This window comes from Sipha flava, unplaced genomic scaffold (assembly GCF_003268045.1).
Source record: "Sipha flava isolate LNK unplaced genomic scaffold, YSA_version1 83_pilon_pilon, whole genome shotgun sequence".
In the NCBI taxonomy this organism is placed as follows: domain Eukaryota; kingdom Metazoa; phylum Arthropoda; class Insecta; order Hemiptera; family Aphididae; genus Sipha; species Sipha flava.
In genome coordinates this window covers 678186-691829 of record NW_020273625.1, presented here as the reverse complement: position 1 = coordinate 691829, position 13644 = coordinate 678186, and the positions used below count along the sequence as shown (strand labels likewise).

Here is a 13644-nt window from a genome sequence, read left to right as displayed (position 1 = left end):
ATATTTTATCTCACCATTTATTGGATTAGTGAAGAAGCATAGTTCATAATTGTACCTACATTTATAAAAACAGTAGTGCTGTCAGACGTCAATGCAACATTTCGATAACCGAGTATAAAACACTTCATCAATTGATCTAGTTTTGGTCAAATTTACGTTAATACTTATTGCACTCGGTGCGCACTGAGTATAAATAATACGTCAAATTGAAAACGATTTAATTACAACTTCTACTGTATGATTATAATCATGATCTACAATATATTTAAACCTACTAGCATATGACTACATCCAACAGTGAATAAAAATAATAAAGTTATTAAAATGTATTATGTAATGTTATTAATGTTGGTAGCCATAACATTGTTATAACTTATAATATTAGTTATTACTGTTATATAATAATCAAATATAAGTAATGAAAGAAAAAATAATATTCTACTTTCGTATTTCAATAAAAGTACAAAATCAGTTGTCGATACTATCTAAGTAAAAATTTTTGAGAGGGTGGAGGATTTTTCCAATTTTTCCCTTCCATTTAACTATGTCGTTTTCTTTTTTCGATCCCCCCCCTTTAGAAATCATGTCTAAATCCCTTTCGTGAAGATTATAAATTTAATCCAAAGATATTACAATTATTTTTAGAATAATAGAAATCTTATTAATATATAAATCTCAAATACCATTCACTCGCACACCAATAGATACATCTCAAAGGTGACCAAACGTATGAACTTGCAATTTGACACAGTGGTTTACCTAACACTCTAGATGTTTAACAAGAAGTAATTTTTTTTAAAACGAATTCTTAAGGGTCGGAATAGTTTTAAACTATTTTAAACTTGGATTTATACATTTGTTCAATTTTTTGTTACCAAGAAAATATTATATTTTAATTAATATATTAATTTCAATAATTACCAATTTAGGTGGTATAAAAAATTGTATATACTATAAATAAAGAAAAATAAATATAATTAAATCAGATACAAAACATTTAGGATAGTTGTACGCTTTTTTAAACTTAAAATATTTAAGTTTATGATCAGTACTTGCTTTAATTTAAAAAATTAATTATATTCCAAATGAGTCAAAGTAATGTAGCAAATTATATAATAATAAAGAACTAATAAATTCTCATCGATGTAGTTTTAAAATAAAAATACATATTATTAATTATCAGTGCCTTTCCTAGCTTTATAATGTGATAATAAGGAACTGTAACCTTATAAATTCACAATTCAGTAACTAACCATCCAAAAATGAACACAAATATCAACTAACATCATTAAAATATTTCTGAAACTATTCAAACCTTGTTGGTCATTAAAATTATTAACAATATCAGTTATCACATTTATATCAACAATGCCTTTGAAATATTTTTGATGTTAATGTCAATTAGATTTAATTGATTTTCCTTGTCTTGTTTTTCAATAATTTAAAATTTTACACCTTGGCATATCTATAATATATTAGAATATATAAATATACGAAAAATAATTTTATATTGAGAAACAAACGATGTATATAAATAATTTAAATTTTTTTTTTTTATATTATTGCTAAATTAACCTACTTGAAATCATATAAAAACTTTATAAGTTAATATTGTTAATTGCAACTATAAAAAAAATAAATAAATTTAAAAAAAATAATTAGATAAATTTCAAATAACTCGAGTAATAAAGATAGAAGAATCTTAATTAAAAGACATTTTTTAATATTAATTAAATGTTTGTACTACACTTTCAGTAATTGGTTAAAACCATTATACTCTTTTTAAAGATGAGTAAAACTATCATTCAATTAAATCCAAGGGGATATTAACATTTCCCGAATTTCTATCGTTCTTTGAAGGCCAATGTTAAATTGAATACAGCTAGTTATCTCAGCAAAGTCAATATCTAAATTATAAAATTGACTAAACAATCAAATGTATAAAACCACTGAAGTATAATAGAATAATTTGGATCTACATGAAATCTGTTTATACAAGATATTTAGTTAAACTCTTCTCATACGAATTAATTTTACCGTGATGCATAATTTAACTGGAATTAACAATTTTTATAGCTTTAAACGACATTTTATCTATTGATTTGTGAATGTAAAATGTGGACCAATGGGTATAATTTATTTTGAAAAAAAATGGAGACTGTTACTGAAAATTGTCAAGTCTTAACGGACATACGTAAACTGCGCCCAAATAATATTTATTTTTTTTTTTAAACTATGCTTGAATTTTTATCTAACTTGAAAAGGTATAATGTAAACTGCGCCCAAATTGTTATCTATGTCCAGGAAGTGTACCTGAGTATTATGTGTATTATTTAACGAAATCTAAGCTTGACGACAAAAGAATAGCAAGATTTGTGAATTATGTGGTAGATGTATGAATAAGTGAAGAAGAAGTATTCACTTGAAATATGGGTTTAAACATCAGCAGAGCCAACTTTAACCACTAATAGAAACATATATTAAACTAAATAGTATAAATTAACCTTATAAATATCAAAATTCTAATTTTATCTATCTTAATAAATATAATAGTGGTCCAAATCCAACTGATAGATATATATATATTATCAATATGTCATTATTTATCCTAATATTGTACTTTTAAAACTATATATACATTTTAATCTTTAATTTTATTTATTTTAATAACATTATATGGTTGTAATGAATTAAGTACAAATTAGATATTGTAATTTGAAATTATTAATTTTTTACTTTGGTTTAATATTGCAAAAATAAAGCTATTTATTTTTAAAATTTTACTTTAGTGCAGGTTAAATGCCACTTTTTTACACTTGACAAAAACTCGGACACAGTTTACACATTACCTTTATCCACTTGATAAAAACCCGGATGCAATTTACAATCACTGCTTTGACAAACATTAATAGTATAGGTATCATATACTATATTATATACCACCCAACTATTATTATAAGAGTAAAGAATATTACTTTTATAGATTTCTATAACATTATAAACTATGATACGTTTGAAATTGTCATCACTAGTTATTCCGTTACTGATATATTAAGTTTATGCAAGTTCATATTTCCAATACTTGTAAATAAGGATTTTTCTATAATAACTTAAAGCATTCATCGCAGTATCTATGCAAAAATACTTAATGACTTTTGATATCTTTAACTATTTTTATAGTAAAACTGCAATACCATTACCGCTTCTTCTTTTATATAAATATTTATATAGTCAACCTAAATAAACCAAATAATTGTATGTTGACTAATATCAAAATGTTTTGTCATTTTGTAGCATTTATATTATAAAAAGCTCACAAAAAATTAATTCATATTAAAATAAAAATAAATAATAAAATTACAGCAAAACGTTATTTTTTTATACGGGTATCTTATAAATATATTTTGCTTTAGTAATTAATGCAAATAGATAGGCAGAATAAAATTATATTTTTCCGGGATATCTATTTATATATGTATTTATTAATGAATTATTTTTAATTCTACTTTTATTAAACAATGGAGCGCTTCGTCGAGTATATGAAAAAGTATCTGTATCAATGGATAAAACCTTTTTTAATGATTAATAAGGGAACAGAAGTATATATAATTGGTAGTGATATAAATCCCGGCAGATGCTTTGCGATGCAAATCGTAAGCCGTGTAGATGTTTTTCCGTTATTTCATTTCATGTAAATTGAACAATTATAGTAAAGTAAAAAAAATATATATATATGGACAGATGGGGTTGAAAAATTAAATAACCACAATCAGAGCATGAATAAAGAAATAAATCTGGTGAGTAAATTAATATTCTGCTTCCGTTGTGCAACAGTGATTTTTACTTGGTTTTATTCATTAATTTTTAAAAAAAAATTGTGTTGTTAGTAAAACATTAATTAATTACAATAATACATATTGTATTAGAAAATATACAAACTTGAAAACGCCAACAATGGTTTGAATATAACACAGTACTAACCTCAAACTATTTATACGTTATACATATGATATTATAAAAACCCAATGCGGAACACGCGTTTTAAACTCATTGCGATCCATAAACTCAACAGCTATTAGCAGGGTTAGACAACTTTGGGTCGCATCCGGCCCACGTACTTTTTTTTTACCCGGGCCGTGTTGCGTTTTCAAATTACTTCATACATTTTAACATTTATCGGTATTTCATTTTATAACTCTCATGAAATATACATGTTATATTCTTATCCAGTATCGAAAACTGCAGCAAAATTATTAAATGTCCAAATATAATATACATGCATATCAGCATAACTTACATAGCCATAAGTATTAGTTACTTATTTTATTGTACTGATTGAGTTGTAAAATTTAATTATTTAAATAAATGCTTATTGCCAATTTAAATGACTTTTTTTTTCATCTTCTTTACTCTAGCCCGTCAAATTTTAAAGTTCTTTGGATTGGCTCGCTAGTTACTGTTAGATACCCATTCTAACTATTGGTAATAGAACAATATTACATAATTTGTATTTACTAATATTTTATAGACAATACAAGTTTTCAAAAGTAATAAATTGCCTAAAATCGATAGAACTGATTAAACCGAGGAGAATCACTATGAAATAATATGAACGACAAATTTGTTCTATGCATTTTTTATTATAATTAATTTTATTCCTTATAATTATTCTAATTTTATTTTCCAGTTATAAGTTAAATAGGTTAAATTTTAAATGACTCTCAAAACTGTAACTAAAGAGGAAGCCTTTGAAAAATTGTGCCTAAAAATTTGTTATTATACACTTTACTTTTATGATTCAAATAAAAACAAAAAAAATTAAGAGCTAAACATAGATGAGAGCATCATATATAAGACATTTAATTAAGTCCTACCTTTCTGATTAATTCGCCGACCATACCGTCCCAACCACCTTTGACTTCATGGTTTTCTGTTCCATATTTCCTGTCTTTGACGGTGCGCAGCTCATCTAAGAAAAAAGAAACACATTATATAAAAATGAATTTAAAAATTATACCATCATATTCTATAATTTTAAACTACAACAGTTGTACAATGAGAAATACGAATATGTCAATATGTTTTAATTCGTAAAAAGTTAAAATACTAATTAAGTATCTCAACGTATTCACTAACTTATAAAATAAATTTGTTATTTTATTCGATACTCAAATAAAAACCATAATAATTTGAATCATTTACATTAACTTTAAATATTCAATGAGTTATTCATTAAAATACTCATTCAAACTAATCACAATATATTGTAAAGTTACATGATTAGATTAAATTATAAAAATAACATAAGAGTATATAATTTAAGTATGGCAGTGATGAGATATTTAAATTATTTTTGATATCATACAATATCCGACAAAAAAAATTAAATCTAATTTGAATATATTTATATAAACTTATTAGGTAAAAAAGTTAAAAAAAAGATAGATGAAGAATTGCGCACGTAAAATGTTAGACTCAACGATTAATATATATTCTATAAAATTCACATTAGCCAAAAGTTCTAAAAAATCAAATTTTTCATTTACTTATATTTAACATTTAAAGTGCAGTAGTCACACAGTTGGCTACGATACGTGCAGTCATAAATTTGAACCCGGCTTAGTGCAAAAAAAATTCTGCAGAATTAATTCTGTAGCATCTTTCCCCTGTCACTGTTCTGGTTGCTCTCTATACTGCTCCTTACCGGATCAACCCCACTGGGAGCGAAGTCCACACACGTAATAGTTCTCTATTTAGAGAAGGAGGTATAAGTGATACTCCACTTTACCCTCCAAAGTGAAAAATATATCGACAAATATCTTTGACGACCGTTTCGATGGTTTGAGAAAAGAAATAAAAAATATTTAACATTTACAATAAAAATGTATATTTTTTATACATCGAATAAAAATAAAGAAAGTTTGACGTCAAATATCCAATGATGCTAATATAGAATCCGCTAAAAAATAAATTGTATTTTAAAAGTTATTTTTGCGTACTAGTAAAAAATTACTTTCCAAACCGAGTTGCTTATATCTTAATCTTCAAATGAATCAGATGCTAAATAAGATTTCCAACGTTTTTTCACTCGTCAACAAGTATATGGACTCAGTTTAAATAGTAGTGAGAAACAATTTTCGACCTTTGAGACATAATTGTAAGTCGACATGCTATGTTATAATAAACAATTGTCGTCAACAACTCGCATATAGATCACAAAGCATTAAACGTATTTTGTATTCTAAACACAAACTTAAGTCGAATATTTACATACAAACGATTATAAAAACATGTTATAAATTGACTTGAGATACAATACTTACAAACGGTTTTGACGAAGACATCCATAAATATTATATTATTTAAGAAAATATGTTAATTAAAAGCAATAGACCATTAATAACGGCGAATGATTGTAATGAACTATTTACCTACAGTTATATTTTGAAGTGAAATAAAATGTTACCGCAGCTAAATTCAATTTTCCATTTTAAATCAGAACGAATAAGTGTTTTAATTATCATCGATTTTTTTTCCGGACGAGATATTTAATCACTATCTCATATTAGTTCTGGGAACTAAATGGTGCGCCTATAACAAATAACAGGTGCCTAACGCAAACAACTTACTATAAATACGTCTTTAGAATAACGTTAATGAAGAAGAAAAGGAAACTTTTACACCAGTTTTGGTAAACTCTCATTTCTTGTTAATGGGTTGACGGAGTTCTATTAAGTTCCTATTACGTATTTGTATGTGTGTATGCGTGTGTAAATTTTGTGTAGCCCAACATGATCTACTAGATAATCGTCAGGGATGACCTTGAGGTTCTGGGGGTTGTTTAGCTAGTCCATTAGCACACAAAAACCTTTTATTACTTCCATCACTTAATAAATTTCCAGTACTTTGGAGTATTCAACAAAAATGTTCTCAGTGGCGTATTTTCAATATTTTTGTGGGACAGGGGAGTTTAAAATTTTTCTAAAAAATAAGTGATTTTATAATATTATAAAAGAAACATCCCTATAAGGTATGAATTAATAATTATATTATTCTACTATCGTTATAAATACTAATGAAGAGTTATTTATTATGAAAAAGATTGTCTTTTATTTTCCCAGTTCACTGATATTTTTTTCTAGGATGTTCTGGGGGTATCAGACCTGGAAACCTCATTTCATACAATTTGTTAACACATTACGAATTTAAATATTTTGTCTATTTCACACTTTTGATTTAAATAAAAATTAAGATTTTTTTTTCAAATAAAAAAAATAGAAGTAAAAACTAATTTACCTATTTTTCAATTTTAATGAAAAATCATCCTTAAATTTCCATATAAAGAAATGCAAAACAAATTGTGAATAATAAGTAAGTATAAGAATATAAAAACAATATCAAGATTTTACGTTAAATACGTTTAGAATTGAGCTCAGGTTGACGAACTCTAACCATTAGTTGAACTAAATACTATCCCATCAAAATAGATTTAGAAAAAAATCTTCATTCGTCTATAATACACTTGTTTCCGTAGCGCTAGATTACCAAAGCTTTTAGCACGATTCTACCTAGCTTCTTCATTATATACTTCTACAGCGTATTCAATCACTGCATGTGTACACAACACGACCACTATAGTTGGTAACTTTTTTTTTGCTTTTGTAGGATTTCTGACTAAAAAATATGAGAACAAACTACTATCAGTCCACCCACCACGGTCTAGCAACTTTGCACTTAGAAAAATGTAAGTATTTTACTCTTGAATTTAGTGGAAAAATCAAGTCATATTCAAACTATTTTGTAGTTATACTTCATATTTGGTTTATTCAAAGACGGGAAAACGATTCGAAGAAAACAATTTTAAAATAACTTTAGACATGATCTTGTTATGATGATAATATGTTTGCGAAACTCGTTGATTCGGATAACTTTATAGACTACATCGAAATTGTGTGGTGATAAACTTGTCGCGTTATAACACATTATACGTTATCAAAAAAAACTTTTCAAATACTCAAAAATATGTAAAATACAGCTGATACGGTTGATAAACCAACGTCTTGACGCGTATATCATAGGTATATACTTTATCCAAATTTAACTGACATTGTAATATATTTATAATAAAATTATGAACGACAAACCAAAAATATTTTTTCATGAAACATCAAACTGCTACAATATTGTAGTTCTTTTTATAACCCATTTAATATCGTTATAATATTATACTTGAGTTGTTAAAATTATATTGTAATTATGTAAACAAATTATTGACCTTTACTCAAATACTTAAATTATATCTCAACCTAGTAGTACTTTTTTACATTTTTTTTACATTAGTATTTTACTCAATATATTGTATCCATCAGCAACACAATACAATTTAAAAAAAATATTTCTCATCAATACTTTTTTTAAAAAATCCCAAAGGAAAAATTTATCACATAAAAATAACAACTTTTTCTTGAAGTGCGTTTCATCATACATATATAAAGAGATTTTTAAAAGTTTTCCCATTTTATATGAGATATATTTAAAACACTGAAGAGATCAAAAAAAAAACTTTTTAATATACATATGTAATGTTACAACTTATATAAAATATGAGCTAATTTTTTTTTTTTTTTTTTTCATAAAATAATAATAACCAAATTTATAAATTGTATAATTGTTTAATTTAATTCTAGTTTATTATAAATTTATTACAAAAACATAAATCAATAGGTCTAGTAAAAAAAAAGAATAACGAAAAGTTGTATAATTATAATTCATACGTATATTTAAAATAAACCTGAAATTTATAAATATGTTCCGATATTTTATTGAAAAAATAGTAGTTTTATATTCAGGTTTTAAAAATAATAATTGCTGAGTATTATATATATTTTAAAGAATTTAAATGTAAAAAATGCATTTATTTTTAAGTTATAGTTAAAATAACACAATTATGAGTTTATATTCAATTGTTTAATATAATTTAAATTCCTGACACGGATTTCTATTAGAAATCACTTTTGGGACTAATTGAATGATATAAACAGTAACAATCTAAATTGCTAGAGAACAGAATATGAAGCAGGAGAGCCCTTCTATTAACCTAATTTGAATTGCTATAACAGTGTGTTTTTGTTTCACTTTCTTCATTTCCTATCTAAAATCCAATTTGGTCAATAGAATATTCAGTATATACGTGTAGCCTTAATTGCGATTGTTACACTTACAAAATGTATTATCATCCAATAAATCAACTTTTCTGGTAAATATATAATATAATGAAATGCATTGTCTATAAAATGATCGAATCTAAAACAAAATTAGGAATCAGTTTTACAAAAAAATGCATTCAAATATATACGTTTCATCTGTTTCAATACCAAGAATACCGTTGGATTGATTATTTAATATTTTGTTTTAGTTAAATAAATAGTTTAATTTATCAATACTAAAAATAAATAAGGTAATCCGACTGAGCTAATTTCAGTTAATTTCCATGGATATAATAATTAAAATTGATAAAAACTGTAAATACCTTAATAGAAGGTATGTAACATTCAATAAATATAATGAATAACAAGGAAAAAATAAAAATAAGTTATTCTCTTATTAGTTATTGGAAGGTTAAAATAAATAAAAATTCATTACACTTTATAATATTATGTAAGTGATCTTGGCTTATAGAAATAATTTACTAAATATCGTGTAACCTTATTTCGTGTTTTAAAAACTGATTAAATAGCGACTTTTAATAAAATATGCAAATTATTATAATAATGTCTCATTAAAATTAACTAATAAATAATAACATGTCTTTTAATTTTAGTTAATAAATAATTTGTGAACCGTTTACACTCATTGCTAATTAAAACCATAAATTATTAATGATCTAGTTACAGCGTTAATTTTACAAGTTTTTTTAACTGTAACTTTTAATTCAATACAAAACAATGATTAATAGTTTAATATTTAGAAGATGAATTTGGTTTTATTAATTAATACCAATGCAAATAAATAAACTATTTATAAAATATGAATTTGTTCACAGAATTTCAAAAAATATCGGATAATTTTTAATTATAAGTCATAACTTACATTTTATTCCAATTTTATCAGCCAATAACTTTGTTAGATCTTTGCAGTATCCTTCAAATCGATCATTTCCAGCCAGTGATTCTCCATACTTGGGTTTTTTAAACATGATAAATGGCTCTTCCTGCAAAATAATCAAAATTATAATTAAATGTACACAAAATTTTACATTGTTTACTAATATTTTACATGGTACGAATTAAAATAATAAACAAAATAATATTATTGATAAGGTATTAGATGTTCAATGTTTAGTTTTCTTAACTCTGAAAATTGTAATTTAGTATTTCGATTCCTTAAATTTTAAATATATTAAATTTAATTATAATAATTCAAATCAAAAACTATACAGAAATTGATAAAAATTAAATATTACAGAGCATATGTATATTTTACTGTATCTTCTTATAGAATACATTCATGTTTTATGGCAAAATTAAAAACAAGAATCTACCTTTTACTATTTTTCGACCAATAATAATGATATAAAGAGCTAAATAAATTATTTTACAAAACCAATGTAATATATTACACACCGTCTATTCACGTTTATAATGTTGTATGCTCATACACGAAATTGTTGACTTTTTGAAATAAATATGATTCATCAGTTCCAACTACTATACAACTTTAGTACGACACAAAAGAGGAAATAATACCATATGTATAAAATACATCAACTACTTTTGGCGGTTCGTCTAAAACCAATTTAACTCTTAACTCATAGCTTAGCAACATCAGTTTATATCTTTCCATCTCTCTTGACTTCTATGGTTCTCTCCATCTCTCATTCCCCTCATCAGTTGATGTTCATACATTGATAATGTTTAAAGTTTTTGGTATGATGATACTCGTATTTCATCCGAGCTTTGGGAACCTCCGGAACAATGCACTATCTCAAAAGATTTACGGCATTTTATCTCTTTAAATATCTGTTTGCTCTTCTTTCGTTTTTTCCATTTACCTTTTTTTAACCATATTTCCTGTCAGTTATGGCTCAGATATTATAGAAAATATTTATTCTCACTTATATCTCTTTGTTACAGCACCATATTATTTATGAGAGTACCTTAAATTTCACACAGTTATAGGACTGTGTTTGTGAACAGAAGGACTATCCAATAAGTCATCGATATCATCAGCATATGCTGTTATGTCATACAGTATGTGTTTGCAAGTTAAATCAGCTGAAAAAAAGTTTTTACTGTATATACTCACCATCACTGTGGCCACAATTAACGTAGTATTGCCTTTGTGTGAATGTCCTAATGTGGGAACCCTTTCCGGTTTGCTATTGACTGTCTTAAAGCCATCCGTGTCTGACCATTCTGCAATCTGAATTGTAAGTAAAAAATTAGATATGAATAACTTTACATCATACTTAATCATAGTGGTTACCAACATTTTCTATAGCCACACATTGGAATTATTTTTTATAAGTAGCGGCATACATTAGATAAACATTGTCTACTTGCCAAAAAGAAATTCTAAATATTCAAAATATTTAGCTATTTATCAGGTATAATAAAATATTTATATAGTACATACTATATATCATAAACTGTATCTAATTTAGTAGTATTCCATTTATGTAGGTACTATTATTTTTCTTTCGAAATAAAATGTTTTGTTCTGCTGTATGAAACAGTTATGTTCAAATCAGTAAATCAACCACACCAGTATTTTAAAGTTTTGTGTCAGTCATTTTATTGAAATATAGAACACGTTCAAATAAAAAAGAATGCTTGACGATTCTTGGAATAATAATGACAAAAATACAGGAAAAAAATCTATTATAGAGTCTATTAAATCTGGTTTATTATCATTTAGGATTCAACTTTTGGTCATAAGTAACATTAATTCAAACATGTAAAAGTTTTGTTATATGTAACTATTTTAACCCGGTATCGTTGTAAATTTAATTTTCTATCAACAAATAATTTTGTGCTGTATTTAAAGGACGGTGACACTTTTATTAATATATACATATCTCAAATAAATTTAGTTTAAGGGACTTCATATTATTGCGGTTAAAAATTAAAAACTATTATTTAATTATTATTTATTTTTTTATTTTATTATTATTATTCTTTTATTTATTAATTGAACATTTATAAATATTATTCAAAAATTTACATAAAATTAGGCATATTATAATTATAATTCAATACAATGTTTAATAGTAAAATAATTGGATTGAATATTATAATACAAGATTTACAATCACAGTTTATGAAAAATAAAATATTAAAGTTAAATTATCATTAGATATCATGTTTCACTAGACTAAAATATTCTAATACTATCATTTCGACCATTGTAAATATAAACATTTACTCAATCGATTAAAATAATTGTTATAGTTGAAAATAATTATTCAAAAATAATTTAAATACTTACTTTTGTTATTGTACTATCAATTGTCATCTGTACAACGTGTAATGTGTAATTATATCGTTTTCCATCATCATTAAACATTATGTGTCCGGTCAAACCTTCCATAACCACCTAAGTACATATTATATACAAATATAAATTAATATGCATTTATATATATATATATATTATTATCTGTTACAGTGTACAATATACGTAGAAACATGTCGTAAACAATGTTAAAAACAATCAGAATAATAAAACAGTAGAATATAAACACTGAAAGATTCGATTTAATATATTCAGTTTAGATTAGTTGTGAAAAAGAATAAGTTTTTTCAAATGAATTTAATAAATTTTCGGAAAAATAAATCTAGAGAGAGGGATTGGACTTTTCGATTCATTTAACAAATTTGGAGTGTTGAAATAAAACGTGACCAGTCTAGGTTAAACAAATGCGTGAACGAGAGTAAGGGAAGGATGAGTTTTATTTGTCAATTTTACGCATGAGATTCTTGAAAACTATCAGTATTCCAGTTACTTGAAGTGTATACAAATAATTCAAATCAACGGCTTAGGTGTGGTTGGAGGGAGAAAGTATTGAATATTATCCATATGTTTGAACATTTATGGACATCGTCATGGTATACAATATTATTAATAGTAGGCACTTATTTTGTTGTCAACACCTATGATAATGTAATATAAAAAAGGGTAAAAGACATTTTTACCATTATTATTAAGTTCAATTTTGTAGATGTTCCAATAATCAATCATGTTTTTTTTTTAAATCAATAGCATAAAGGTGTTTTTTTAAATAGAGAGGATAATGCAATTTAAAATAATACGAGTGACCTTACATTAAAAGTACCCATAAATAACTGGAATACATTTTATGAATAACTTTAATTTTAAGTATATAGTCGATTTCTATTTTATAAATACAACCATACTTAAAATTGAAGTCAGTAGTAAAGATCGGACACCACTATGGACTTTTCTTAATATGTCTATGTTATAGAAATCGAGACCATTATTCGAAAAAATAACCATGATCTACAAACATTCGATTATTTGCAATGTAGTTTACTATTTAAAAATATTTAATGACCAAAGTTGGATAATAAAAATGTGCAAGGTATTTCTGAATACTAATCAACCATTATCTCTCATAAAATCTGA

At 25.1% G+C, this 13644-nt stretch overlaps 1 protein-coding gene across 4 annotated transcripts in view; it reads right to left on the bottom strand.

Annotated features, from left to right (window-relative positions):
* LOC112693261 (glutamate receptor 1-like) overlaps positions 1 to 13644 on the bottom strand; it is a 167063-nt gene that overhangs the window by 35088 nt on the left and 118331 nt on the right. For all 4 annotated transcript variants that reach the window (XM_025568250.1, XM_025568247.1, XM_025568246.1 and 1 more), the window contains exons 8-11: positions 12487 to 12594; positions 11305 to 11421; positions 10090 to 10210; positions 4875 to 4969 (exon numbers count right to left, since the gene is read on the bottom strand). In XM_025568250.1, coding sequence (XP_025424035.1) covers positions 4875 to 4969; positions 10090 to 10210; positions 11305 to 11421; positions 12487 to 12594 — 441 coding nt within the window. The remainder of the gene's footprint in view (positions 1 to 4874; positions 4970 to 10089; positions 10211 to 11304; positions 11422 to 12486; positions 12595 to 13644) is intronic.